This window comes from Hyperoodon ampullatus (assembly GCF_949752795.1).
Source record: "Hyperoodon ampullatus genome assembly, chromosome: 1".
NCBI classification, from domain to species: Eukaryota; Metazoa; Chordata; class Mammalia; order Artiodactyla; family Ziphiidae; genus Hyperoodon; species Hyperoodon ampullatus.
The window spans coordinates 62,023,841-62,051,564 of NC_136914.1; the positions used below are offsets into that span (position 1 = coordinate 62,023,841).

The 27,724-nt window shown below is 36.9% G+C and overlaps 1 protein-coding gene across 1 annotated transcript in view; it reads left to right on the plus strand.

Annotated features, from left to right (window-relative positions):
- Positions 1–27,724, plus strand: part of MCU (mitochondrial calcium uniporter) — a gene marked incomplete at both ends in the record, with an annotated part of 217,366 nt that overhangs the window by 138,527 nt on the left and 51,115 nt on the right. The window contains one exon of the mRNA XM_079716050.1: positions 18,812–18,878. Within this exon, the coding sequence (XP_079572176.1) occupies positions 18,812–18,878 (67 nt within the window). The remainder of the gene's footprint in view (positions 1–18,811; positions 18,879–27,724) is intronic.

Genomic DNA, 27,724 nt, shown 5'->3' on the forward strand with positions numbered 1-27,724 from the left:
ATTTTAGAACCTTGAACTCCTTTAACACACCCTGATTAAAGAATCACCTAGCTTCTATTTATTGCAATTGTTACTGAAGATCAACTATTGAATTATTTAGTAGTGTTGAATTAAAAGAGAGAGAATTTAATATTGTGGCCATCCTCAAAGAGCTTGGGTTGTCAAGGTATGTAAAGACAGCATTGACTCAGAGCATTGTTTAAATGATGCTATTCAGTGACATTAAACATATTGGCACTGGATGTTCTTATACACTGGAAATAAAAATAACTTTTAACTTTTTTTTTTAAAGATCAGGTCAGATAGCTATGTATGTATTTATTGGCTGTGTCAGGTCTTAGCTGCAGCACACGGGATCTTTTGTTTGTGGCGCACGGGCTTATCTCTAGTTGCATCATGCAGGCTCTCTTGTTGCGGCGCATGGGATCAGTAGTTGCAGCGCACGGGCTTAGTTGCCCCGTGGCATGCGGGATCTTAGTTCCCTGACCAGGGATCGAACCCACGTCCCCTGCGTTGCAAAACAGGTTCTTAACCACTGAACCACCAGGAAGTCCCAGAAGTAACTTTTAACTCTTAATGCTCTTACTCCTCCTTTTATAAGAACATTAATTCAGTATATAAACAGATGTCAGTTTTGATTGTTGTATATCTAAAAGCCTTTCTTCTGCTCCGTATGATAGGAAAAGATTTGAGATATTGAGTGCCATTTGAAAATTTGGTGGGTGAACGTCATAGAGAATGGTTTCTGGATCCTAACCAGCACCTCTAAAAATCAATAGCCAAGAGAGATTTAGATCAATTTTTATTATTTTGACAAATTGGGGTGAACCAGGATAGGCCTTATAACTTTCATAGTTCAACTGAAAAGCTGCTTTGAGGAAATAGCTTTCAGTGCAAGTCCAACATTTTGGTGAGAAGGGAGAGTGGTAATAGAGAAAGAAAAGAGAGTCTCCTTTTGGACTTCTTATTCATCCATTTGACAAGGATTTTTTTAATGGAATAATAACATGAAGTTTCACAGTGTTTTGGTCAGTAGTTATTCCCTGCCACGTCCTGTATGTGTTCTGTCTGTTTGTTTTTCCCCAAATGTTGACATGATACTAGATTCCACACAGTCATCTGCTTTCAACTCAGTTTTTGGTTTTTTGTTTTGTTTTGTTTTGTTTTTTGCGGTATGTGGGCCTCTCACTGTTGTGGCCTCTCCCATGGCGGAGCACAGGCTCCGGATGCGCAGGCTCAACGGCCATGACTCACGGGCCCAGCCGCTCCGCGGCATGTGGGATCTTCCCAGACCAGGGCACGAACCCGCGTCCCCTGCATTGGCAGGCGGACTCTCAACCACTGCGCCACCAGGGAAGCCCCTCAACTCAGTTTTGACACCAGGATTTGAACTTTGTACATCAAATTCTATTCCTCAATTCAGTGCCCATTCTGCCAACTGAAATTAATTTTTACTTTATCTCTAAAGCGTTGTCCCATTTTTCTTTTCTAACTCCTTTGTGATCATTACTCCTGTCTAGGAGAAGCAATAGGCTTCTGTATTGCCGGAAAAAGACTAGAAAGGGAACAGTGATCTGTGATGAAACTCAAAGAGCAAAAGTGTTTAAGGGCTTAAAAAATTCTTTTTCATCAAAACATTTGGTCCCCAAAGCCCGCATGAAATACAAGATAGAAATTTTCTTAATGAAGTGCTCCCTTCATGTAAAATATAGTGAAGTAATCAGCTAATCTTAAACTTCATCTGGTGTTTAAGTATTATCAGTTGTATGTGATAAGCTTTTTGAAGAATGTATATTCTTTCTAGAAAACTGGTTTTAAAACCAATTAGTCATGTAGCTCTAAAGAGTAAAACAACCAGTCCAACCTTTGATTCCAGCCTTAATAAGATTAATGTGCATGCCTGGGTTCTTAATGTGAAATCTATCTAATCATCAGAAGGAAACAAACATGCTTTTGTGCTTGACTTTAACCCCACTGTGTTTAGGGAAGCAGTTTATTCTGTTTGGAAAGTTCCTCACAGCAGTTTCTTGAAACAGCATGTTTCTTTGCAGGAGTAGAATTGCTTTCCAGTCAAGCAAGAAACAAAGTTAAGCCCTTTAATTGTCACCAAAAATTGTCAGCTTTAACTCAGTGGTATTAAAAGCCTCTGGTAACACCACATCCAACAACTGTAGGTACTTGGCTATTTTCAAATGCACATTGAACGTTTTCCAAAATTGACCATAAGCTAGGCCATAAAACAAATCTTGGAAGACTAAACATTGTTTAATTGTCACTTCTCCCTAAATTGATCTATGTATCCAGTACACACCCCAGGAAAAAATTTTGTGGGAATTAATAAACTGATTTTAAAATGTATAAGGAAATGCAGAGGGCTAAGAATAGTCAAGACTATCATTAAGAAAACAAAATTGAAGGATTTACAATATCAGATATTAAGACTTAGTAAAGCTATAGTAAGTAAGATAATGTAGAACTGGCACAAGAATAGATGAATAGACAAATGGAACAAAGTAGAAAACACAGAGATAGACCCACACACCTGATTATGGCAAATCCTCCATCTCAATTCAGTGGAGAGAGGATGGTCTTTTCAATACATGGTGCTGGGTCAATTTGATGCCATATAGAAAAAATAAATTTAATCTTGGCTTCACCTCACAGCAGATAAAAAAAAACTTCCTGGTAAAATATAGATATAAATGTGAAAAGTGAAATAATAAAGCTTGTTAAAACACAGACTATCCTTGTGACCTTGGAGTAGGAAAACATACCTTAAATAAGATACAAAAAGTACTAATGATAAAGGAAAAGACTGCTAATTGGATTAACATTAAAAATTTTTGATCATCAAGATACCATTAAGAGAGAAGCAGCAAGCTACCGACTGAAAAAAGATACTAACAATACGTGTATCTGACAAAGGGCTCATATCCCAACTATATTAAGAAATTTAATAATCAATAAGAAAAAAAGGTTATCTGACAAAAAACTGAGTGAGAGTCTTGAATGGATACTCACAAGAGGGTATCTAAATGTTCACTAAATATAGGAAAAGGATCTCAACCTCATTAATCATCAAGGAGTAAAACTACTAGGAGATAACATACACACCTACCAGAATGGCCACAATTTAACAGAACTGACAGTACCAGGTATTCACAAGAATGTGGAGTTGGGCTTCACTGGTGGCGCAGTGGTTAAGAATCTGCCTGCCAATGCAGGGGACATGGGTTCGATCCCTGGTCTGGGAAGATCCCACATGCCGTGGAGCAACTAAGCCCATTCGCCACAACTACTGAGCCTGCACTCTAGAGCCCATGAGCCACAACTACTGAGCCCGTGAGCCACAACTACTGAGCCCACATGCTGCAACTACTGAAGCCTGTGTGCCTAGAGCCTGCGCTCCGCAACAAGAGAAGCCACCACAATGAGAAGCCTGCACATCACAACAAAGGGTAGCCCCCACTCACCACAACTAAAGAAAGCCTGCGCACAGCAACAAAGACTCAACACAGCCAAAAATAAATAAATAAATAAATAAAATTTTTAAAAAAAGAATATGGAATATCTGGAACTCTTTAACACTAGTAGGTGTCTAAGTTGTTACCTGCTATTTTGCAAAACTGGCTATATCTGTTAAAACTGAACATATGCATATCCTGTGACTGAGCAATTCTACTCCTAGCTATATACCCAGACAGAGGATGTGCATACATAAGTGCACCAAAAGACGTAAAGAATGTTCATCAGAGCATTATTAGCCAAATCTGGAAATAGCCCACACGTCCCTTTTGGAATATTCATACAATGGATTCATATAATGGATACATAGATATGCAATGATGAAAAAGAACTAACTACTGCTATACTCAACAACATGGATGAATCTAATACATATAATGTTGAAAACAAAAGCCAAATTCAAATTAATAAATTCTGTATGGTTCCATTAAAATAAAGTCCAGGGCTTTATCAGAAAACAAAGTCTAACTTTTTTCCAGCTCCCATGAAAAGCCTAACTGGAGAAATGGTGTTTGTCAGACTGTTTAAAGGATAAACTGTTCTTTTTTTTTCTTTCTTTTTAATAATTTGGAAATTTTTAACACAGAAGATTATGGAGAATTATACAAAAAAACTCACCCTTAATCTAAATATTTGTATTTTGATATATTTGTATCAGATTTTTTTAAAATAAATTTATTTATTTTATTTTTGGCTGTGTTGGGTCTTTGTTGCTGTATGTGGGCTTTTCTCTGGTTGCGGCGAGCGGGGGCTACTCTGTTGTGGTGCGCAGGCTTCTCATTGCTGTGGCTTCTCTTGTTGTGGAGCACGGGCTCTAGGCACGAGGACTTCAGTAGTTGTGGCTCGCGGGCCCTAGAGTGCAGGCTCAGTAGTTGTGGCGCACGGGCTTAGTTGCTCCGTGGCATGTGAGATCTTCCCGGACCAGGGCTTGAACCCATGTCCCCTGCATTGGCAGGCAGATTCTTAACCACTGCACCACCAGGGAAGCCCTGTATCAGATCTTTTTTACTAAGAAAATAAACAATAAATATACAGTACAATACAATAAAGTTAATGCTAACTTTGTTCCCATCCCCAATTCCAAAACCCTTTTTCCCCAGAGAGTATTACCATAAAAATGATATCTTTCCCATTTATTTTAATAGTTAATATTTAAATATTGTATATACTATATATAAATACATGTGAAAAGGAAATCAGTAATATGTATGTATATATTTGTTTCTTTTAAACTTTACAGAGTACTCTAATTTGCTTATCCTTCTATAATTTTTAAATCTTGAGATTTATCAACTTACAGATCTATTAATAGCTCTTAATTCTAAATGAACTTTACTATATGAATTATTGCACTTAACTGTCCATAATATTTTATGCTGTTCTAAATTATAATCTTTTGAAATCAAGCTGACTCTGCCAAAAAAAACAAACAGCTTGATTTGTATTATTTTACTCCCTCAAAGATTGCCTTTACTCAATTGTATTTTAAGATGATAAAGATAGTCTCGTCTTTTATCAAAAAGTGATATAAGAAACAACCTTGTGAAATTTCTTATTTAATATCCAGAATTTGGGGGGAATCCTTGTATCCACTATTATTACTCAGAGCTTACTATATCAAGTGCTGCATCAAAAATTTCTTTTAGAACTTTGTGCTAGAAAATATTTGCCTTTCCTGACAAACTGCTATGCTTTGTCCCTTCTATTAATGAGAATTATCACTGATTATGTCACCTTTTTGTCTTGGAGGCTGTAATAGTTTTTTATTGTTTCTCTAACAAATTACAACAAACTTTGTGGCTTAAAACAACATAAATGTATTATCTTATATAGTTCAGTAGGTTAGAAGTCCAATACAAGTCTCACTGGGCTAAAACCAAGGTGTCAGCAAGTCTGTGTTCCTTTATGGAGGCTCTAAGGGAGACTCTGTTTACTTGCTTTTTCCAGCTTCCAGCGGCTACACCCTTGCCATGGCCTCTTTCTCTAGCAACATTGGGGAGAGTCCTTCTTGGTCTTTGTCACACTTACATCTTTCTGGTTCTCTATAGCCACACCTTCCTCTATTTGAAGGTCCCTGTGATAACATTGGTCCTATCCAGATAATCTCCCTATTTTAAACTCAGTTTATTGGCAACCTTAATCCCATCTGCAGCCTTAATTTTCCCTTGCCTAAGTAACACGCCCACAAAATCCAGAGATTGGGACATGAACATCTTGTGGGGCGGGGGGTGGCAGGGGAAGGGTGTTATTCTGGCTACTGGAGAGACTTAGAGCCAAGTATGGAACTTAATTTAGCCTTGTTGAAGGTTTTTGTTTTTGTTTTTAATATTTATTTATTTATTTAGGTGCGCTGAGTCTTAGTTGCAGCACACAGGATCTTCGTTGTGGCATGCAGACTCTTAGTTGCAGCATGCGGACTTTTTAGTTGTGACATGCAAACTCTTAGTTGCAGCATGCACGTGGGATCTAGCTTCCCGACCAGGGATTGAACCCGGGCCCCCTGCATTGGGAGCATAGCGTCTTAACCACTGTGCCAGCAGGGAAGTCTTGACCTCGTTGAAGATTTTGATGGGCCACATCAAAACTTCTTTTCTCCCAATTTTTATTTTCTAATATTTTTATTTTTATTGGTCCTGGATTTTTAATTTCAATTTCAGAATTCTAAAAAAATTTACCACCATTTTATGGTGTGTTTAGTAGTTACCTCAAATTCTTTATACAACAGATGAAGGATAAATAAAATAATTTGAAAACTTAAACCTTGTGCATGCTTAGAAGATGAAGATGATGGTAATGATAGTGGTAACGACCTCTCTCTGTATATAGATAAGGATCTGCTAGTCTCTCAATCTCAGTCTCAATTGCGTAAAGTTGTGACCAGAATTGTTAGCTAAGACAGCACACTATTCACATGTTAGCCAAGACATGGAAACAACCTGAATGTCCATCAACAGAGGAATGGATAAAGAAAATGTGGTATTTGGGCTTCCCTGGTGGCTCAATGGTTGAGAATCCCCCTGCAAATGTAAGGGACGCAGGTTCAAGCCCTGGTCCGGGACGATCCCACAACTACTGAGCCTGCGCTCTAGAGCCCATGAGCCACAAGTACTGAGCCCATGTGCTACAACTACTGAAGCCCACATGCCTAGAGCCCATGCTCTGCAACAAGAGAAGCCACTGCAGTGAGAGGCCCACACACTACAACGAAGAGCAGCCCCTGCGCGCAGCAACAAAGACCCCACGCGGCCACAAAAAAAAAAAAAAAAAAAAGATGTGGTATTTATATACAATGGAATATTACTTAGCCATTAAAACGAATGGGGGCTTCCCTGGTGGCGCAGTGGTTAAGAATCCGCCTGCCAATGCAGGGGACACGGGTTCGAGCCCTGGTCCGGGAAGATCCCACATGCCGCAGAGCAACTAAGCCCGTGCGCCACAATTACTGAGCCTGCACTCTAGAACCCGCAAGCCACAACTACTGAAGCCCATGCACCTAGAGCCCGTGCTCTGCAACAATACACTGCGATGAGAAGCCCTCGCACCTCAATGAATATAAGCCCCTGCTCGCCACCACTAGAGAAAGCCCGCGCGCGCAGCAACAAAGACCCAACGCAGCCAAAAATTTTAAAAATTTTATGGGGAGGGTGGGAGGGAGGGAGATGCATGAGGGAAGGGATGTGGGAACAGATGTATATGTATGACTGATTCACTTTGTTATAAAGCAGAAACTAATAAAAAAAATTTTTTAATTAATAATGAAATAATGCCATTTGCAGCAACATGGATGGACCTAGAGATTATCATACTAAGAGAAGTAAGTCAGAAATAGAAAGACAAATACCATATGATATCACTTATATGTGGAATCTAAAATACAACACAGATGAACATATCTGAAACAAAAACAGACTCACAGACATAGGGAACAGACTTGTGGTAACCAAGGGGGAGGTGGGTGGGGGAGGGAAGGATTGGGAGTTTGGGGTTAGGATATACAAACTATTATACATAGGATGGATAAACAACACAGTCCTACTCTATAGCATAGGGAGCTATTCAATATCCTGTGATAAACCATAATGGAAAAGAATATGAAAAAGAATATATATATGTATAACTGAGTCACTTTGCTGTACAACAGAACTTAAACACAACATTGTAAATCAACTATACTTCAAAAAAAAATTTTTTTTAAAGAAAGTAAAAAAAGAATTGTTAGCTAAGAGATTGGCCCCTATGTGATTCCTAAACAGATGGAGAGGTCAGCTGGAGTCAGATTGGGCTGAGGAACATTCTGGGTTGAGTGTTTTCAGCTTTGAATTATATGAAAATCATCTTAACTATCATATTTTGTCTTACCCTTTGTACTTACTAAAACCTTTAATGACTATTATTCCTTTGTATTAATTTTAAGTAATGTATTTATTATCTGAAGTTATACCCTGGAACAGCTTTGTTAAGAATATTTTTAAAGATCAAGCAAATTAAAATAAATCCCCTTCACTAAAGATAGTAAAAGGAGGAAAGTTAACCAAAATCTGTGTATCTATATGAGGCCAGAGTGTTAAAGACAAATAAAACTTATGAATGTTTTAAAATTTCCAATTAGTTGAAGCTGGATTTGTTGTTCCTATGGTGTTCCTGCTGGATAAATTGTGGAAGGAATGAAGGAAGAACACCAGTCAGCTAGTACATGATTCTTTTGCTCATATTCCAAATTGAGATTTACAATTACACAGGACAGTTACGTTAGGAATGTAGGCAGCATGTTTATTTTGTTTTTAATTAGGTACAATAACTTACAAGAAATGAAAAAGGAATTCTGAAACAAAATAGCTACTTTCCCATTTTATGTTTTGCTCTTCTCATGGTGTAAGTCTGTTACACTTACACAATACATGGGAGGGTAGAGAGTGATTTTTATAGCAGCTGTTGTGTCCTTCTCACTGCAGAGGAATAAAAAGAGCCTGTAGTTACTTATATTCGTGAGTGGTAACTACATTCTTTTTCATTATTAGCTGAAGCTAGAGTGAAAATAAAAATCACAGAAGGCCTACTTTTGGCTTGAAATCGTTTACTTCATTAATGTAAGGAAGATGTGACACAACTTTGCACTACCACTTCTTTCTCCCCTTTTATTTTATCCTAAGCTAACAAAAAATTAAGCAAGTCTGTAACTAAACTAAAAGACAAAATATAGAAGCAATATGGGAGTATAAGTTACTGAAATTTTATATATAATGATTTTTTTCCCCTTCCATCCTAGCTTTTCTCATGCATTTTAAAGGTTTCAGAAAAATAAATAAATCCACTATACTTTAAAAAAGAGAGAAGAATACAAGATATTTGGGGGTCAATAAATATTATATTTATGTTAATTATTTTTCTTTCTCAACTTTTATTTGGAAAAAATTTCAAACCTACAGAAAAGTTGCAGAGATTACAGTATACAGTCTTACACCCTTTACCTAGATTCATCAATTATTAATACTTTGCCACATTTGCTTTATTTCTCTCTTTACACACACGTGTATATATGTATACAGGCATACTATTATTATTTTCTGCTTTGACAGTGTCAGACATCCTAATCCTTCAGCTCTAAATACTTCAGCTGTGTTTTTCCTAAGAACAAAAATATTCTCCTGCTCTTGTTCAAAATACAGAATCTGATTTTACTTTTTCGTGAATCCTGTCTATTACCTGTGTTTTATCAGCATTCAAGAACAAAGGAAGCAGTGAGGGGAATTATTAATAGCAGCCACCCACTTCCTAAATTATTCACCACTATGCATCTTTCAGAAACCAGGTGTGAAAATGAAAGATAGAGGTTGATTTTCAAACCTAAATAAATATAAAGTAATTGACGGACAAGGCCCCTGTAGCATTAAAAGTAAGCCCTATTTCGTAAGATATCACATACAGTTGAATCATTTCCGCAAATACCTATTAGTATTTATTTTCATATATTCATAGACTTTCAGAGTTGGAAGGGCCTTACAATGTATGTTGTATAACTTATTCATTTTACAGTTGAGAAGAACTGAAGTTCAAGGTCAAATACCAGAGATGAGATTAGAATCTGGCTTTTCAAACTCTTAATGCAATATTCTTTCTTTTATGTCATGTTGCCTCCCCATGAGCCCTTGTTGCTTGTGTTGGGGTCTTGATAAATGCGAAAGGTAAAATGTCTGAGACTACGACACCTAACTAACTAATGTATCCCTAATGTAATAACTAATATAGTCTCATCTGGATGAACTACAGCCATGCTTCTCAGACTTTAATGTGCATGTGAATTTCCTAGTCATGTCGTTGAAATGCAAATTATGAATCAGTAAGTCTGAGATAGGGCCTGAGAATCTGCATTTCTAACGTGTTCATCTGATGCTGATGCTGCAGATCCATGAACTACATGTTGAGTAGCAGTTATCTAGAACCAGCACAGAAATCTCATAGCTTCCGGACACCAGCAAAGTAGAAAAAACTACAAAATACGTAGGCTATATAAAGTATAGAGAATAATATAACTAATACCTATTTATTCATCATCAAGCCAAAATAAAATACTTTTAAAAGTTCATGTTTTCCTCAAATATCGTATGTTAACGCATATATATGGAATCTAGAAAAAAGGTACAGATGAACTGGTTTGCAAGGCAGAAATAGAGACACAGATGTAGAGAACAAACTTATGGACACCAAGGGGGGAAAGCGAGGCGGGGGGTGGGGTGGGATGATTTGGGAGATTGGGATTGACATATATACACTAATATGTATAAAATAGATAACTATTAAAAACCTGCAAAAGAAATTTTTTTTTTAGAGTTCTTGTTTTCCTAACCTTTATGTCACTTTAGAGAAGGGAGTTTTATCCCAATACATTAATTTATAGATGCAACTACCTATTTCCCCAATATTGTTATATACTGAGATTCCACAGACTTTAATGGTACTATGGAAGGAAATATTAATTCAGGTGATGAAAAGAACCATAGTCAAACTGAACTGTCAGTCAAAAAGCACAACCAATGAAGTTCTATTTTTACTCTCAATAAAAAGATCCTTTAAACCAGCTACCTTTATTCATTTAACAAATACTGAGAGTTCACACTCCCATGTAGTTTACATTCTGATTTCATTCCTTTATATCTAAGTCTGTATGCTGTTTTGAATTGTGTAAATGATTATTGAAAGGTACAAATGCTAGGTTTTAAGGATTTTGCATTTAGGTTTTTTGTTGTTTAAAAAAGAATAACTAGCAGTATACTTAGCGGCCATCTCAATACAACATGGAATACATTTGTACCCGGAGCAACTAAAAATAAAAGACATTTCATATATATGAAGAAATTTGTTCTCTGAATATCTCCCAAAATGCTTATAGAAGTAATAATTACTTCATTGTTACTCAGAGTAGTTTTAGCAGTAAAATAACAAGACAAAGTCATAAAACATGTCAAGGATAGTGAGGTATAAGGAGGAAGACAACTCAATTAGATAAATATTAATTAAGCTTCTACTTTCTCCTAGGGTAGGGGGGTGGGGTGCCAATATATAAAGAAATGAAGGCAGTCTTCAAGGTGATCATTGCTCTGAAGGGGAGGCAGGCATCCAAACAGATAATTAGAATACAGTGTGACAAATGAAAACACGTATGGACAAAATCTAGGAGCAGTGCAGGAAAGTTGCAGAGGAAATGGAGTTAGAGAATGTAATATATTTTAAAAATGATTAAGGAAACTGCGAGAATTCAGAATTTCTATAAAAGAGAAGGATGGATAGATAACATGATAATATAGAGTCTAGGTGAAAGGTATAAAAGGGTGTTGACTGTAAAATTCAACTTTGCTGTTTGTTTGAAGTTTCATAATAAAATGTTGGGTAAAATAATAGTTATAAAAAAACAGGTAGTATGATATAGAGAGGCCACAATTTTTACTTTTCTTGTGAGTGAGTGTAGTTTCTTAATAAATAGAAGGAAAGGAACAAAATAGAAGAGAACTTACCAGTTCACAGTGGGGAAGGCAGGTTGTCACCTAAGTAAAGCAGAAATGCCTTGCACTGGTACCTTTTTTTTTTTTTTTGCGGTACGCGGTCCTCTCGTTGCTGCGGCCTCTCCCGTTGCAGAGCACAGGCTCCGGACGCGCAGGCTCAGCGGCCATGGCTCACGGGCCCAGCCGCTCCGCGGCACGTGGGTTCCTCCCGGACCGGGGCACGAACCCATGTCCCCTGCATCGGCAGGCGGACTCCCAACCACTGCGCCACCAGGGAAGCCCTGCGCTGGTATCTTTAACGTGTCTGTCCTGAGACCCAAGAGAGTAAAAGTGCATCCATTAAGGAAAATGTAGCAACCATCAGGGTGTGAGAACATTCCAAACGTGGGTGTAGAATTGCCTCAGATACTAGGGGTTTCAACTACACAATGAAATTTTAATAGATATTGGACTCTAGTTCTTATGCAGTATAAACGATAAGTTGTAATTTTGGTGTAATATCAAAATCTTAAATAGAAACATTGTTTATCAATGAATTTAATTTATACCAAATTAACTTAATAAGTAGTGATATACTAGAAATATTGGTAATATTTTCAATCTTAGAGCCTAGATATTGATTTCAAAACCTAATATAAGAGAATTTGCTTTAATGAGCATTTCTTGATACTATTAAATGGATAGATATTTGTATTTACTTGGATTTTAAAATAACCTTTATATCAATTCATATTATGTTAAATGATATGATATACAGCTAGTTATGCTTAAGGTTTAAATGCTCTGATTATTTTAGTCTGTTATTAGATCAGTAGTGAAGATTTTGTGGCTAAGGTCTTGCTTTGTATGCTTTTATATACATGTATGCTATTATATACATATGTCTTTATATACGTTCGATCCTCAAAGCACTGTGAGTTGTTGAACAAGTATTACTTTTTAAATACCTTATTGATAATTTGGGAGCTAGATTTGATTTCCTAATTAGAAAACTGATATTGAAAGATACAACGAAAAGTCCTTCATATTGCCTTGTTTTGTAGATGTGAAATTCTCTTGAAAATCAAAGGTATATAAATTGAATCATGACTTCCATTATGAAGTAACAATATATTCTAATGGGGAAATGTTGCCAATGTTATAATAAAATGTAGGAACCATTTAAAATAATATATTCAAGGAGAAAATAATTTTCCAATATTAAACTGTATTATATAATTTAACTCACAAAATATACCACTTTCACTTAAACTGTATCAGAAACTTTGTTTCCTTGGTGAGTTATTGATAAAATATGCCCTGTAGTTAGTCTAACCCTTTAAGTGTTTTTTACAGTGCTTTCTGAAGAGATTCTCGTTTAAACCTTCTGGTTTCTAGCTTTAACATCACAAGGTGTTTATATTGTATAATATCTCTTTGTTTAGAGATAGTTTTGGCTTTTGAAATGTGTTAAACTTACTAAATTCTTTTTAATAAGAGACCCTTAAAGAGATTGATTTGTTTTGAGTTTTGGGGTTTTTTTTTTTTTTTTGGCTGTGCCACGTGGCATGCAGGATCTTAGTTCCCAAACCAGGGATCAAACTCGTGCCCCCTGCAGTAGAAACCACTGGACCTCCAGGGAAGTCCCTGTTTTGAGTTTATATTTCTGAATATCTTAAATTTTGGTAGGATGTTGGTCATTCACATGTTATCACATTTATACTGTCACTTATCCTTAAATGAAATCAGCCTTGTGAAATAGTCAGTTTTGTTGTCATTGCTGTCTTTAATTTAACAGCTGGGGAAACTGAGACTTTGGGCTTGAAATTCAAGATTTCAGCTGGCCCCAACTCTTCTAACTGCAAATCTCCTATATCTTGCGGGTTTGAAGTCACAATGCTTATTTTAGTATATTTGTAGAGTTGAAGTAGTGAAAAATTATTGCCGATGTAATGCTTCAACAGTTTTATTACGTCAAGGGTACGGATAAAACTGATGCCAAATTGTAGAAGCTGTTATAGGTGTGTCTTGCTTTAGAACACCTGAAATAGTTTTACACTGTTAATCCTAGTATGCTTGTAAGCACTGTATTCTAAAGGTAAGTTTGGCAGAGTTGTTGAAACCTGGGTACCCTGGTCTTAAAGAAGAGAAACTTTTGGAACATGTATTGAAAGGATCCATTCTCATAAGCATTCCTTGTTATACTACGGGAAATGTAACGGGAATATCATTTGACATCTAAACTCATGATATAGTAAGGCTATTTATAACAAGGTTTTAGCCATGGACAAGTATATATAATTATTCCATCTAAAGCTTTTTGACATAATTAATGTAGTATTTTTTATACAGTTTAACATAGGTAACAGATATTTGTTTCCTAATGAAATTAGGTCCCAAGATTTTCGTAAATAAAGGGAACTGGGTTAATAAGGAAATACCTTTTTCCTCTTTCTTTTTTTCTCTATTTTTTCCTATTTCCCCGCCTCTGGTTTAATGTCCAACTGGCTGTGAATATTTGCAGGGTATTGACAGGTTGTTTAGACTTGACAGTATTCCCAAGTTGCTGGCAGGAATACATTGCTGAGTTTGCTCTTCTGAACAGTGAATGGTGCGTGTAGGGGAAATTGCATAATTTATGATAGAACTAAAGGATTTTAAAGTTAGTTTTGACTTGAATTTAATAATTTGCTCTGGGGTCATGTAATGTCTTTTTATAATAATAAAGTTCGATTTTTAAAATTATCTTGAATCTTATGACTTGGGAAAATAAAGTTACAGTGCTTTGTACTCAGACTCTTAACTTGATAATGCTAGCATTTTTCTTCTCCTGGGGTTAAGATTTAAGGGTAATGGTTGTAATACCAGGGCAGTTGTTAATACTTTCCTTTACTTACACTCGAAGCCCTGTTTTTCCTAGAGGTTCTCAAGTTACTTATCAAAGATGTGGACTATCTCATACCAAAAGTATAAACTTGTATTTTCTTTTCAAGGGACCGAGTAGGCACCAAATCACCTTATTCAGTTAGCAGTGTTTGCCTAGAGGTTTACTCTTTCTCTGATTTCTGCTCATTCTGAATATTTACTTTCTTAACCTTAATCTTGTTCTCTGCCTATGAAATTTAAATATGTGAATAATACATGCCATTTGCCTGAATGTTTTTCTTTTTTTACTTTCTTGACATATTTTTAAAACGTTCAGCATCAGTCAAGTATTTATTAAACTCTTCCTATTTTCTTGTGATTTATTAAGAACATACAATTTAAACAACAAAATACATTTCAGTCTAGGAGAGTCATGGAATACAATTTAGAATGCCAATGCCTCTTTGGTCTTGAACACTTATATTTCTTTCCTTATATATTTTTGTCTTTGTTTTGCTTTTGTTTGTTGTTATTGTTGCCATATTTCAAAGAAAAAAGGCAAGAGCAAAATCATTTTTGTTCCCATTGGCCTTATTAGACTATAGGCTATTAGAAGGGTTAAAGAAAGGAAAGGACCTATATGTGTGTTTGTGGACACTTACTAAGTAATATTTTGTAATTGCCAATGTCATTGTAGAAGTGACTGGGAAGACTTTGGGAAAGTGGGAAAGTGAATTATCTCAAAACAGCAGAGGGGTTCTGCAGCAAAGATCAGCAAACATTTTCTTAAAGGGCCATATGGTAAATATTTCTGGCTTTGTGGGCCATATGGTCTCTGTTGCAGCTACTCAACTCTCCTGCAACTACACAGCTACTCAATTCTGCTGTTGTAGTGTCAAAGTAGATGAATGAGCTCTAGATAGTAAGTAAATAAATGAGTTTGTGTTCTAATAAAACTTCTTTTACAAAAACTGGTGGCTGGCCTGCCAACCCATGTTCTATAGCATTCTAACAAATAATATTCATAAACAGCCATATATTTATTTAGTTCTCTGCCCCAGATACACATCTTTTATTAATGTTGAGGATAATCTGTAAAATCATAGAGGACAGAGGATTTCCTGTTTTAAAATGGCCTAGTAGATGTATACTGAAATATTTTCAGGTAAAGCAATATGATGTTTCGAATTTCCTTTAAGATACTCTGTGGAAAAGACCTGGTTCATACAGATGAACCAGGTTTGACCAAATGTTGGTAAATATAGAAGCAGGTGATGGGTGAATGGAAAAAATTCATCACACTGTGTTCTCTACTTCTGTGTAAGTTTGAAAAAGTCCATATTAAAAAGTTACCACTTAAAGAAATAATGGCCCAGTAGAGGCAGCCGTTTCTTCCTTCTCTTGGAATCACTTTGAAATAGAGAGGAGAATAAGAAACAGAAATACAAGCTCCATCTTCAGTACAACCAGAGAGATCTCTGCAATCCCAAAGCACAATACTGAAGAACGGCTGCCAGATCTAGTAAAGGGAGTGTGTGAGAAGACCCCAAAAGAAGATGCCTATGATATGGTTGCAGATCCCCAGCAAAGCTCAGAGAGCTTGGTTCTCCAAAATAAGTGGCTGGCCTCAGACTTTTCCACAGCAGCAATCAACACTAACGCTTTACCCACGAAGTCCTCAAGGAAAGATTAATTTAGGAATCTTGTGCCAATCCAAATAATCATTCAATATAAAGGCAAAGACAAACATTTTTTAACATGCCAAGCTTTAGGGAATTTAGCTCTCATGAGTCCTACCTCTATAAGATGAAGTTCAGCCAACCAAGAAATGAAAGGAAAAACGACAGTTAAAGTATTGGTAGTAAGCCTAGAGTCCATCAATCTATAAAATTAAGATTAAAACAAATGTGAAGATTAGGTTTTGCAGAGCAGAGTATGAATGTTTAAAATTTTGACAATGTTGACAGTTTTCTAATGAAAGTTGGAAGGGTGCAGAACAAATGATGTAAAGTGGTAGAAACCCCAGTTTTTTAACACACTGTCAAAATATGTCATCTAAAATCAATAAACTCAATAAAAAGTATGTCGGGTTGGGGGGAGGTATATAGATAGGTAGATGATAGATAGATAAACACTAAGAAAAGTTACATAATAAATAAATAAAATAAACTGGATAGTAGAAGGGAGGGAAAAGGACACGTAACTGTAAGTTCATCATTGCTCATAATAAGAGATGGAAAAAAAAATATATATATATATATATATCAGGAGTACCAACTGATGGAATTGCCATTTTTAATTGGGTTGGCTAGAGTAGACCTCACTCAGAAAGTGAAATGTGAACAAAGATTTGAAGGAAGTGAGGGAGCTTGATAGTTTTCTGGAGAAACAGTATTCTAAGTAGAGGTAATAGCTATTGCAAAGGTTCTGGAACAAGAGTATAGCTGGTACATACAAAAACCAGAAAAGAGCCTAGGGGCTAAAGCATAATGATTGAGAGGCAGAATGGTAGGAGGTGAAGTCAGAGAGATAATAGGGTATCAGATAATATTGGGCCTTAAAGGCAGTTCAAAGAACTTAGACCTTACTCTAAAATGACTACTAATACAAAAATAATAAATAAACTTTCCATATTAATATTAGAGGTACATGTTTAACTAAAACAAAGCAAATATAGACCATTTAGTAAACTATTTTTAAGAAGAAAGAGCAGCAATAAAAACAAAAAACATAAAAATTTTATAGCATAAAATTTGATGACTGAAAGGACATTAAATATACGTTATATTAATAAATATAAACAGGCTAAACTTTTCTGTTAAAAGAATCCCAGATTAGATCACAAAGAAAACTATAGAGTCATTCCTAAAACAAAGAAACTCAGGAAAAATAACAAAATTAAAGGACAGGTGGAGCATTAACAGACATTTGCAAACTAAAAGGAAAAATTCAGGGGTCATGATCCTAGTATTGGACAAGACTTAGTACAAGAAGAATTACATTAGATTAAAGGGGACATATAAGATCTGAATAAAGAAAACCTTAAAATGCTTCTCAGGAACACAAAGACTAAAATAGAAAGGCTTACAAGGTTCTTGATTAAGAAAGACTCAAAAATCACATAGATGTCAGTTTCCTTATGTTAATCCATTGAGTTAATAAGATCTCAACTTCAAAACAAACAAACAAAAAAACTAACATTTATTGAATACTTATTCTATGCCAGGCACTGTTCTAAGTGCTTTATGTGTATTCATCGTTTAGTCCTCACAGCAACTTTATGTGGTAGGTGCTGGTATTACGTTTTGTCCATTTTTCGGTGAAGAAACTTGAGGCACAAAGAGGCTAATGAACTTAAAAAGGTTGTAGTTAGAGTAAGTTACAGAATCAAAATCTGAACTCAGGAGTGATTATAGATTCTATGCTCTTAATCACAGTGCTGTGTTATTTTTGAAGCTGATTGTGTGTGTGTGTGTGTCTGTGTGTAACTAGAAATACTGACTCTGAAGTTCATATGGAGATACAAATAAGCAAAAATAGCCAGGAAAATTCTTAAAGGAAACTAATAAGGGAAACTATCCCACCCTACCAGATGTAAAAATATAAAGCTAGGATATTTAAAACAGTGTGGCTACTATGACATGAGCATATAGATCACTGGACAGAAGAAGATCCAAATTCATATAGGTATTTGGAAAATTATAAAGGTAGCATTTCAAATAAGAGGGAAAAATGAATTATTAAATATAAGGGATAGCTGTGTTATCATTAGAGGTTAGTTGGATTGCTGCTTCTTAACTGACTAAAATTAATTCCTAATAAATCAAAGATTTAAACTTGAAAAATCAAACTAGAAGCCATGGAAGAATTTTATAGTATTCTCGAAGTAGGGAAAGCTGCTGATATATGACACAGGACCGTTAAACCACACAGAAAAGATTGAAAAGTTTGACTCTTAAAACATGAAAATTGTGTGCATACAAAAACACCATTAACAAAGTAAAAATGAAAACAGAGAAATTTTTATAACATATTTTGTTGACCAAGGGATAATTTTCTTAATATTTAAAGAACTTCTACAAAATAATATTCAAAGACCAAGATCCAAATTTTAAAAATGGCAAAAGATGTAAATATTCAGTGCATAGAAAAGCAAATACAACTATTAGATTAAAACATGTATAGATTATCACTCTTAGTACAAAAAATGCAAATTACAGTTATGGTGAAATACTGGTTTATCTTGAAATAAACCAAAATGTTCATCACTATCATCTTAGGATGATAGGAGTTTGAGAGACTTTTCTTTTATCTGTAATTTTTTCTACAAAGAATACATACTATTTAAATAATTAAAAAGCTATTATTTATTATATACATACACATATGCATATAACATTTGTTGTTGTGTACTGACAATGGATGTGTCTTTTTGTATTTTCTAGGTGCACCAGAGGCTCTCTTCTTGGCCTGGTGGAGTTGTTTATTGCAGTACTGTTGTGCCCTCTGATGGTGAGTTTTGGCAAATCCATTTTTATGTCCAATGCTTTTTTTTCTTTAACTCTGTTTCCCATTCTCAAACTGACATATAGATTTATAAACCCTACTCTTTCACTTGAGGTGGGCTTGGAGTCAGAGCGAGAAGGTGTTGGTGGGGGACTAAATAAGAGAAATAAAATTTGAATGAGGATATAGTAAATTTAGAAGAGAAATCAGGAAGAAAAACTAATAGTCTTAAGTTTTCATAGATCATGGAATAATACTGTCTACTCTTTCCATTTATGTTTTAAAACTGGGAACATAGTTAATGTGAAGATCGCAGAAGGACCACCTTTGGAATTTCCTAATCATTGAGTCTTCATACTATGGGTAATGATCAAACACTCTAGCTCCTTCAGGGTATCAGAGCCTAGACAGAAGCAATTCAAAGTCTGAAACCTCCTGTCCTTTCTTGTCTTTTTCTTCCCTTACGCTCAGGGCTGTAATACTCTTCTCTGTTGTGAGAAAAAATTGAAAAAAGATGCTTGGGGACCACAATCCTTTGGAAAAGTCCATGATGATGCAAATTGGCAAGAGGATCTAAGCTTTGATTTTATTTACAGTAGTGGAGGAGATAAGTTTACAACTCTTCTTGTCATTTCTTTTACCCAGCATTACACATTTACAGTTTAGACTATTTGCTTAGAGTTGACTGTTAAATATATTTTCTCTTTGTAAAGTTTAGTGTGATAGAACTCTAACTTCAACCTTATAAACATTAATTCATAGGCATAGCAACTATTGAAAGAGCATCCTGAAAATTTACAAGGACACCTGAAGTTGAAGAAACCTCAGATGAACCATTTGAAACTCCTAGCATCCCCTGTATTTAATCAGTGTAGATATTTGCAGTGTTATCAGAACCCGTCCCAAAGCTGTTTCGTTATTGGAATACACAGACAGTGTGCTCATATTCCCTAAACTTGGAGGAAGTATCCATTTTTGATCACTCATTTGTAGTATGGAAAGGTTAAAAGGAAAAATAGGCCAGAATCAAAACAATGAAAAATGGTAGCTGGTTTTCTTTTTCCTATCTCTTAGAGACATAGAGAGTTGATAAAGTGATCTTAGTATGTAAATTAAAAAGCAGTAGGTGGGTATCACTCTTGCCCTTCTAACTGTCTTGGCTCATTAAACAGCCAAATGGGGGCTGTACACATCTATACCAGCACCACTCCAAGGTCTTATTACTGTCCTCCATTGCCACTGCAGGATTACATCATTGGATAGTTTCAATAAAGAGAGAATTTCTCCAATATAAAAATATTGTTTATAGTGCTGAATCCTCTCAGCTTTTGCTGAACTAGCAGCAATTCATTTAAAAATTTCTTGTTTTTATAGTGTTGTCGAAAACTGTTAAATATTCAGTGTCAGTATTTATATATATTCATTAAGTTATATATATTCAGTGGCAACTAAGTCACATTACAACAGGACACTTGTGCCAGTAGTTGTTATGATATTCAGTGGCAAATAATTTGAACTAATGAATTCATACTGAAATTTTTATTATGAATTTTACCATGTAATACAGTTACTATTATCCTAATAACAATCTGTATGGAAGTCTTTCAGTAATGTAACAATGTACAGTTGTACTGGGGTATCTGGCTGAATGTTATCCCAGGACAAAAATGCTAGTATGTTGCCTCTATGTTGTGTGAGGGGTGGAAGACAATATTTTTACAGAGGTAAAAGGATACATACTGGGGACTTCCGGGGAAGATGGCGGAAGAGTAAGACGCGGAGATCACCTTCCTCCCCACAGATACACCAGAAATGCAGCTACACGTGGAACAACTCCTACAGAACACCTACTGAACGCTGGCAGAAGACCTCAGACCTCCCAAAAGGCAAGAAACTCCCCATGTACCTGGGTAGGGCAAATCGGAGAGATTCCCGCACAGAGAATCGGTGCCAACCGGCACTCACCAGCCCGAGAAGCTTGTCTGCTCGCCCACCGGGGCGGGCGGCGCTGGGAGCTGAGGCTCGGGCTTCAGTCGGAGCACAGGGAAAGGACTGGGGCTGGCGGCGTGAACACAGCTTGAAGGGGCTAATGCGCCACAGCTAGCCGGGAGGGAGTCCGGGAAAACGTCTGGACCTGCCAAAGAGGCAAGAGACGTTTTCTTCCCTCTTTGTTTCCTGGTGCGTGAGGAGAGGGTATTAAGAGCGCTGCTTAAAGGAGCTCCAGAGACAGGCGCGAGCCGTGGCTGAAAGCGCGGACCCCAGAGATGGGCGTGGGATGCTGGGGCTGCTGCCGCCGCCACGAGGCCCGTGCGCGAGCGCAGGTCACTGTCCACGTCCCCCTTCCAGGGAGTCTGTGCAGCCCGTCACTGCCGGGGTCCCGGGATCCAGGGACAGCTTCCCTGGGAGAACGCACAGCACGCCTCAGGCTGGTGCAACGTCACGCCGGCCTCCGCCGCTGCAGGCTCGCCCCGCACTCCGTGCCCCTCCCTCCTCCCCCCCCCCCCCGGCCTGAGTGAGCCAGAGTCCCCGAAGTGGCTGCTCCTTTAACCCTCTCCTGTCTGAACGAAGAACAGACGCCCTCCGGCGACCTACACGCAGAGGCGGGGCCAAATCCAAAGCTGAGACCCGGGAGCTGTGAGAACAAAGAAGAGAAAGGGAAATCTCTCCCAGCAGCCTCAGAAGCAGCGGATTAAAGCTCCACAATCAACCTGATGTACCCTACATCTGTGGAATACATGAATAGACAACGAATCATCCCAAATTGAGGAGCCAGGAGTCAGTGCTGTGCCTCTGAGGTGGGAGAGCCAACTTCAGGACACTGGTCCACAAGAGACCTCCCAGCTCCACATAATATCAAACGGCGAAAATCTTCCAGAGATCTCCATCTCAACACCAGCACCCAGCTTCACTCAACGACCAGCAACCTACAGTGCTGGACACCCTATGACAAACAACTAGCAAGACAGGAACACAACCCCACCCATTAGCAGAGAGGCTGCCTAAAATCATAAAAAGTCCACAGACACCCCAAAACACACCACCAGACGTGGACCTGCGCACCAGAAAGACAAGATCCAACCTCATCCACCAGAACACAGGCACTAGTCTCCTCCACCAGGAAGCCTACACAACCCACTGAACCAACCTTAGCCACTGGGGACAGACACCAAAGACAACGGGAACTACGAACCTGCAGCCTGCAAAAAGGAGACCCCAAACACAGTAAGATAAGCAAAATGAGAAGACAGAAAAACACACAGCAGGAGAAGGAGCAAGATAAAAACCCACTAGACCTAACAAATGAAGAGGAAATAGGCAGTCTACCTGAAAAAGAATTCAGAATAATGATAGTAAAGATGATCCAAAATCTTGGAAATAGAATAGACAAAATGCAAGAAACATTTAACAAGGACCTAGAAGAACTAAAGATGAATCAACCATCGATTAAAAACACAATAAATGAAATGAAAAATACTCTAGGTGGGATCAATAGCAGAATAACAGGCAGAAGAATGGATAAGTGATGTGGAAGATAAAATAGTGGAAATAACTGCTGCAGAGCAGAATAAAGAAAAAAGAATGAAAGGAACTGAGGACAGTCTCAGAGACCTCTGGGACAACATTAAACGCACCAACATTCGAATTATAGGGGTTCCAGAAGAAGAAGAGAAAAAGAAAGGGACTGAGAAAATATTTGAAGAGATTATAGTTGAAAACTTCCCTAATATGGGAAGGGAAATAGTTAATCAAGTCCAGGAGGCACAGAGAGTCCCATACAGAATAAATCCAAGGAGAAATACGCCAAGACACATATTAATCAAACTGTCAACAATTAAACACAAAGAAAACATATTAAAAGCAGCAAGGGAAAAACAACAAATAACACACAAGGGAATCCCCATCAGGTTAACAGCTGATCTCTCAGCAGAAACTCTACAAGCCAGAAGGGAGTGGCAGGACATATTTAAAGTGATGAAGGAGAAAAACCTGCAACCAAGATTACTCTACCCAGCAAGGATCTCATTCAGATTTGATGGAGAAATTAAAACATTTACAGACAAGCAAAAGCTGAGAGAATTCAGCACCACCAAACCAGCTTTACAACAAATACTAAAGGAACTTCTCTAGGCAAGAAACACAACAGAAGGAAAAGACCTACAATAACGAACCCAAAACAATTAAGGAAATGGGAATAGGATCATACATATCGATAATTACCTTAAATGTAAATGGACTAAATGCTCCCACCAAAAGACACAGATTGGCTGAATGGATACAAAAACAAGACCCATATATATGCTGTCTACAAGAGACCCACTTCAAACTTAGAGACACATACAGACTGAAAGTAAGGGGATGGAAAAAGATATTCCATGCAAATGTAAACCAAAAGAAAGCTGGAGTAGCAATTCTCATATCAGACAAAATAGACTAAAATAAAGACTACTAGAAGAGACAAAGAAGGACACTACATAATGACCAAAGGATCAATCCAAGAAGAAGATATAACAATTGTAAATATTTATGCACCCAACATAGGAGCACCTCAATACAAAAGGCAAATACTAACAGCCATAAAAGGGGAAATCGACAGTAACACATTCATAGTAGGAGACTTTAACACCCCACTTTCACCAATGGACAGATCATCCAAAATGAAAATAAATAAGGAAACACAAGCTTTAAATGATACATTAAACAAGATGGACTTAATTGATATTTATAGGACAGTCCATCCAAAAACAACAGAATACACATTTTTCTCAAGTGCTCATGGAACATTCTCCAGGATAGATCATATCTTGGGTCACAAATCAAGTCTTGGTAAATTTAAGAAAATTGAAATTGTATCAAGTATCTTTTCTGACCACAATGCTATGAGACTAGATATCAATTACAGGAAAAGATCTGTAAAAAATACAAACACATGGAGGCTAAACAATACACTACTTAATAATGAAGTGATCACTGAAGAAATTAAAGAGGAAATTAAAAAATACCTAGAAACAAATGACAATGGAGACACGACAACCCAAACCCTATGGGATGCAGCAAAAGCAGTTCTAAGGGGGAAGTTTATAGCAATACAATCCCACCTTAAGAAACAGGAAACATCTCGAATAAACAACCTAACCTTGCACCTAAAGCAATTAGAGAAAGAAGAACAAAAACACCCCAAAGTTAGCAGAAGGAAAGAAATCATAAAAATCAGATCAGAAATAATAAGAAATGAAGGAAACGATAGCAAAGATCAATAAAACTAAAAGCTGGTTCTTTGAGAAGATAAACAAAATTGATAAACCATTAGACTCATCAAGAAAAAAAGGGAGACTCAAATCAATAGAATTAGAAATGAAAAAGGAGAAGTAACAACTGACACTGCAGAAATACAAAAGATCATGAGAGATTACTACAGGCAACTCTATGCCAATAAAATGGACAACCTGGAAGAAATGGACAAATTCTTAGAAATGCACAACCTTCCAAGACTGAATCACGAAGAAATAGAAAATATGAATAGACCAATCACAAGCACTGAAATTGAAACTGTGATTAAAAAAATCTTCCAACAAACAAAAGCCCAGGACCAGATGGCTTCACAGGCGAATTCTATCAAACATTTAGAGAAGAGCTAACACCTATCCTTCTCAAACTCTTCCAAAATATAGCAGAGGGAGGAACACTCCCAAACTCATTCTACGAGGCCACCATCACCTTGATACCAAAACCAGACAAGGATGTCACAAAGAAAGAAAACTACAGGTCAATATCACTGATGAACATAGATGCAAAAATCCTCAACAAAATACTAGCAAACAGAATCCAACAGCACATTAAAAGGATCATACACCATGATCAAGTGGGGTTTATTCCAGGAATGCAAGGATTCTTCAATATACGCAAATCAATCAACGTGATACACCATATTAACAAATTAAAGGAGAAAAACCATATGATCATCTCAATAGATGCAGAGAAAGCTTTTGACAAAATTCAACACCCATTTATGATAAAAACCCTGCAGAAAGTAGGCATAGAGGGAACTTTCCTCAACATAATAAAGGCCACATATGACGAACCCACAGTCAACATCGTCCTCAATGGTGAAAAACTGAAACCATTTCCACTAAGATCAGGAACAAGACAAGGTTGCCCACTCTCACCACTCTTATTCAACATAGTTTTGGAAGTTTTAGCCACAGCAATCAGAGAAGAAAAGGAAATAAAAGGAATCCAACTCAGAAAAGAAGAAGTAAAGCTGTCACTGTTTGCAGATGACATGATACTATACGTAGAGGATCCTAAAGATGCTACCAGAAAACTACTAGAGCTAATCAATGAATTTGGTAAAGTAGCAGGATACAAAATTAATGCACAGAAATCTCTGGCATTCCTATATACTAATGATGAAAAATCTGAAAGTGAAATCAAGAAAACACTCCCATTTACCATTGTAACAAAAAGAATAAAATATGTAGGAATAAACCTACCTAAGGAGACAAAAGACCTGTATGCAGAAAATTATAAGACACTGATGAAAGAACTTAAAGATGATACAAATAGATGGAGAGATATACCATGTTCTTGGATTGGAAGAATCAACATTGTGCAAATGAATATACTACCCAAAGCAATCTACAGATTCAATGCAATCCCTATCAAACTACCACTGCCATTTTTCACAGAACTAGAACAAAAAGTTTCACAATTTGTATGGAAACACAAAAGACCCCGAATAGCCAAAGCAATCTTGAGAACGAAAAATAGAGCTGGAGGAATCAGGCTCCCTGGCTTCAGACTATACTACAAAGCTACAGTAATCAAGACAGTATGGTACTGGCACAAAAACAGAAAGATAGATCAATGGAACAGGATAGAAAGCCCGGAGATAAACCCACGCACATATGGTCACCTTATCTTTGATAAAGGAGGCAGGAATGTACAGTGGAGAAAGGACAGTCTCTTCAATAAGTGGTGCTGGGAAAACTGGACAGGGACATGTAAAAGTATGAGATTAGATCACTCCCTAACACCATACACAAAAATAAGCTCAAAAGGGATTAAAGACCTAAATGTAAGGCCAGACACTATCAAACTCTTAGAGGAAAACATAGGCAGAACACTATGACATAAATCACAGCAAGATCCTTTTTGACCCACCTCCTAGAGAAATGGAAATAAAGACAAAAATAAACACATGGGACCTAATGAAACTTAAAAGCTTTTGCACAGCAAAGGAAACCATAAACAAGACCAAAAGACAACCCTCAGAATGGGAGAAAATATTTGCAAATGAAGCAACTGACAAAGGATTAATCTCCAAAATTTATAAGCAGCTCATGCAGCTCAATAACAAAAAAACAAACAACCCAATCCAAAAATGGGCAGAAGACCTAAATAGACATTTCTCCACAGAAGATATACAGACTGCCAACAAACACATGAAAGGATGCTCAACATCTTTACTCATTAGAGAAATGCAAATCAAAACTACAATGAGATATCATCTCACACCAGTCAGAATGGCCATCATCAAAAAGTCTAGAAACAATAAATGCTGGAGAGGGTGTGGAGAAAACGGAACACTCTTGCACTGTTGGTGGGAAGTTAAATTGATACAGCCACTATGGAGAACAGTATGGAGGTTCCTTAAAAAACTACAAATAGAACTACCATACGACCCAGCAATCCCACTACTGAGCATATACCCTGAGAAAACCATAATTCAAAAAGAGGCATGTACCACATTGTTCACTGCAGTTCTATTTACAATAGTCAGGACATGGAAGCAACCTAAGTGTCCATCGACAGATGAATGGATAAAGAAGATGTGGCACATATATACAACGGAATATTACTCAGCCATAAAAAGGAATGAAATTGAGTTATTTGTAATGAGGTGGATGGATCTAGAGTCTGTCATACAGAGTGAAGTCAGTCAGAAAGAGAAAGACAAATACTGTATGCTAACACATATATATGGAATTTAAGAAAAAAAATGTCATGAAGAACCTAGGGGTAAGACAGGAATAAAGACACAGACGTACTAGAGAATGGACTTGAGGATATGGGGAGGGGGAAGGGTAAGCTGTGACAAAGCGAGAGAGAGGCATGAACATATATACACTACCAAACGTAAGGTAGATAGCTAGTGGGAAGCAGCCACATAGCACAGGGAGATCAGCTGGGTGCTTTGTGACCGCCTGGAGGGGTGGGATAGGGAGGGTGGGAGGGAGATGCAAGAGGGAGGGGATATGGGAACATATGTATATGTATAAGTGATTAATTTTGTTATAAAGCAGAAAGTCACACACCATTGTTAAGCAATTATACTCCAATAAAGATGTAAAAAAAAAAAGGATACATACTTAAAAAAGAAGAAAAAGAAAGAGATGCTCCCAAAATTCCTACCAGTAATATTGCCCTTCTTAAGAAAATCAACTCATATTAATTATCAAGAAACAGAAGCAGAAAATGATTTGACTTAATGCAACTTAGTGTCCTTACTACTCCCAAATTATATACCTTTCTTATGTTGTACTTCTAAATTAATCTTACCTTAGGCTGGTATAGCATATATGAAAACTCTGCTTAATACACAGCTACTTCAACAGAATTTAGCCACCAGTAGTAAACATCTCTACCATCATTCATTACTTTTTGTTATGACTACTGGGTCATATCCTATAGCAAGTGAGAGCTTGACCGTTTTTCTTTTTAATACAAAATCTAAAATACCACATTATATAATTTTGATATTTATATACCTAGCATATAATATATATACCTAATATATACTGCCTCTCGATAATTGCTTGTTAGTTTTGTTGTTTGACAAAATCTTCTAGATA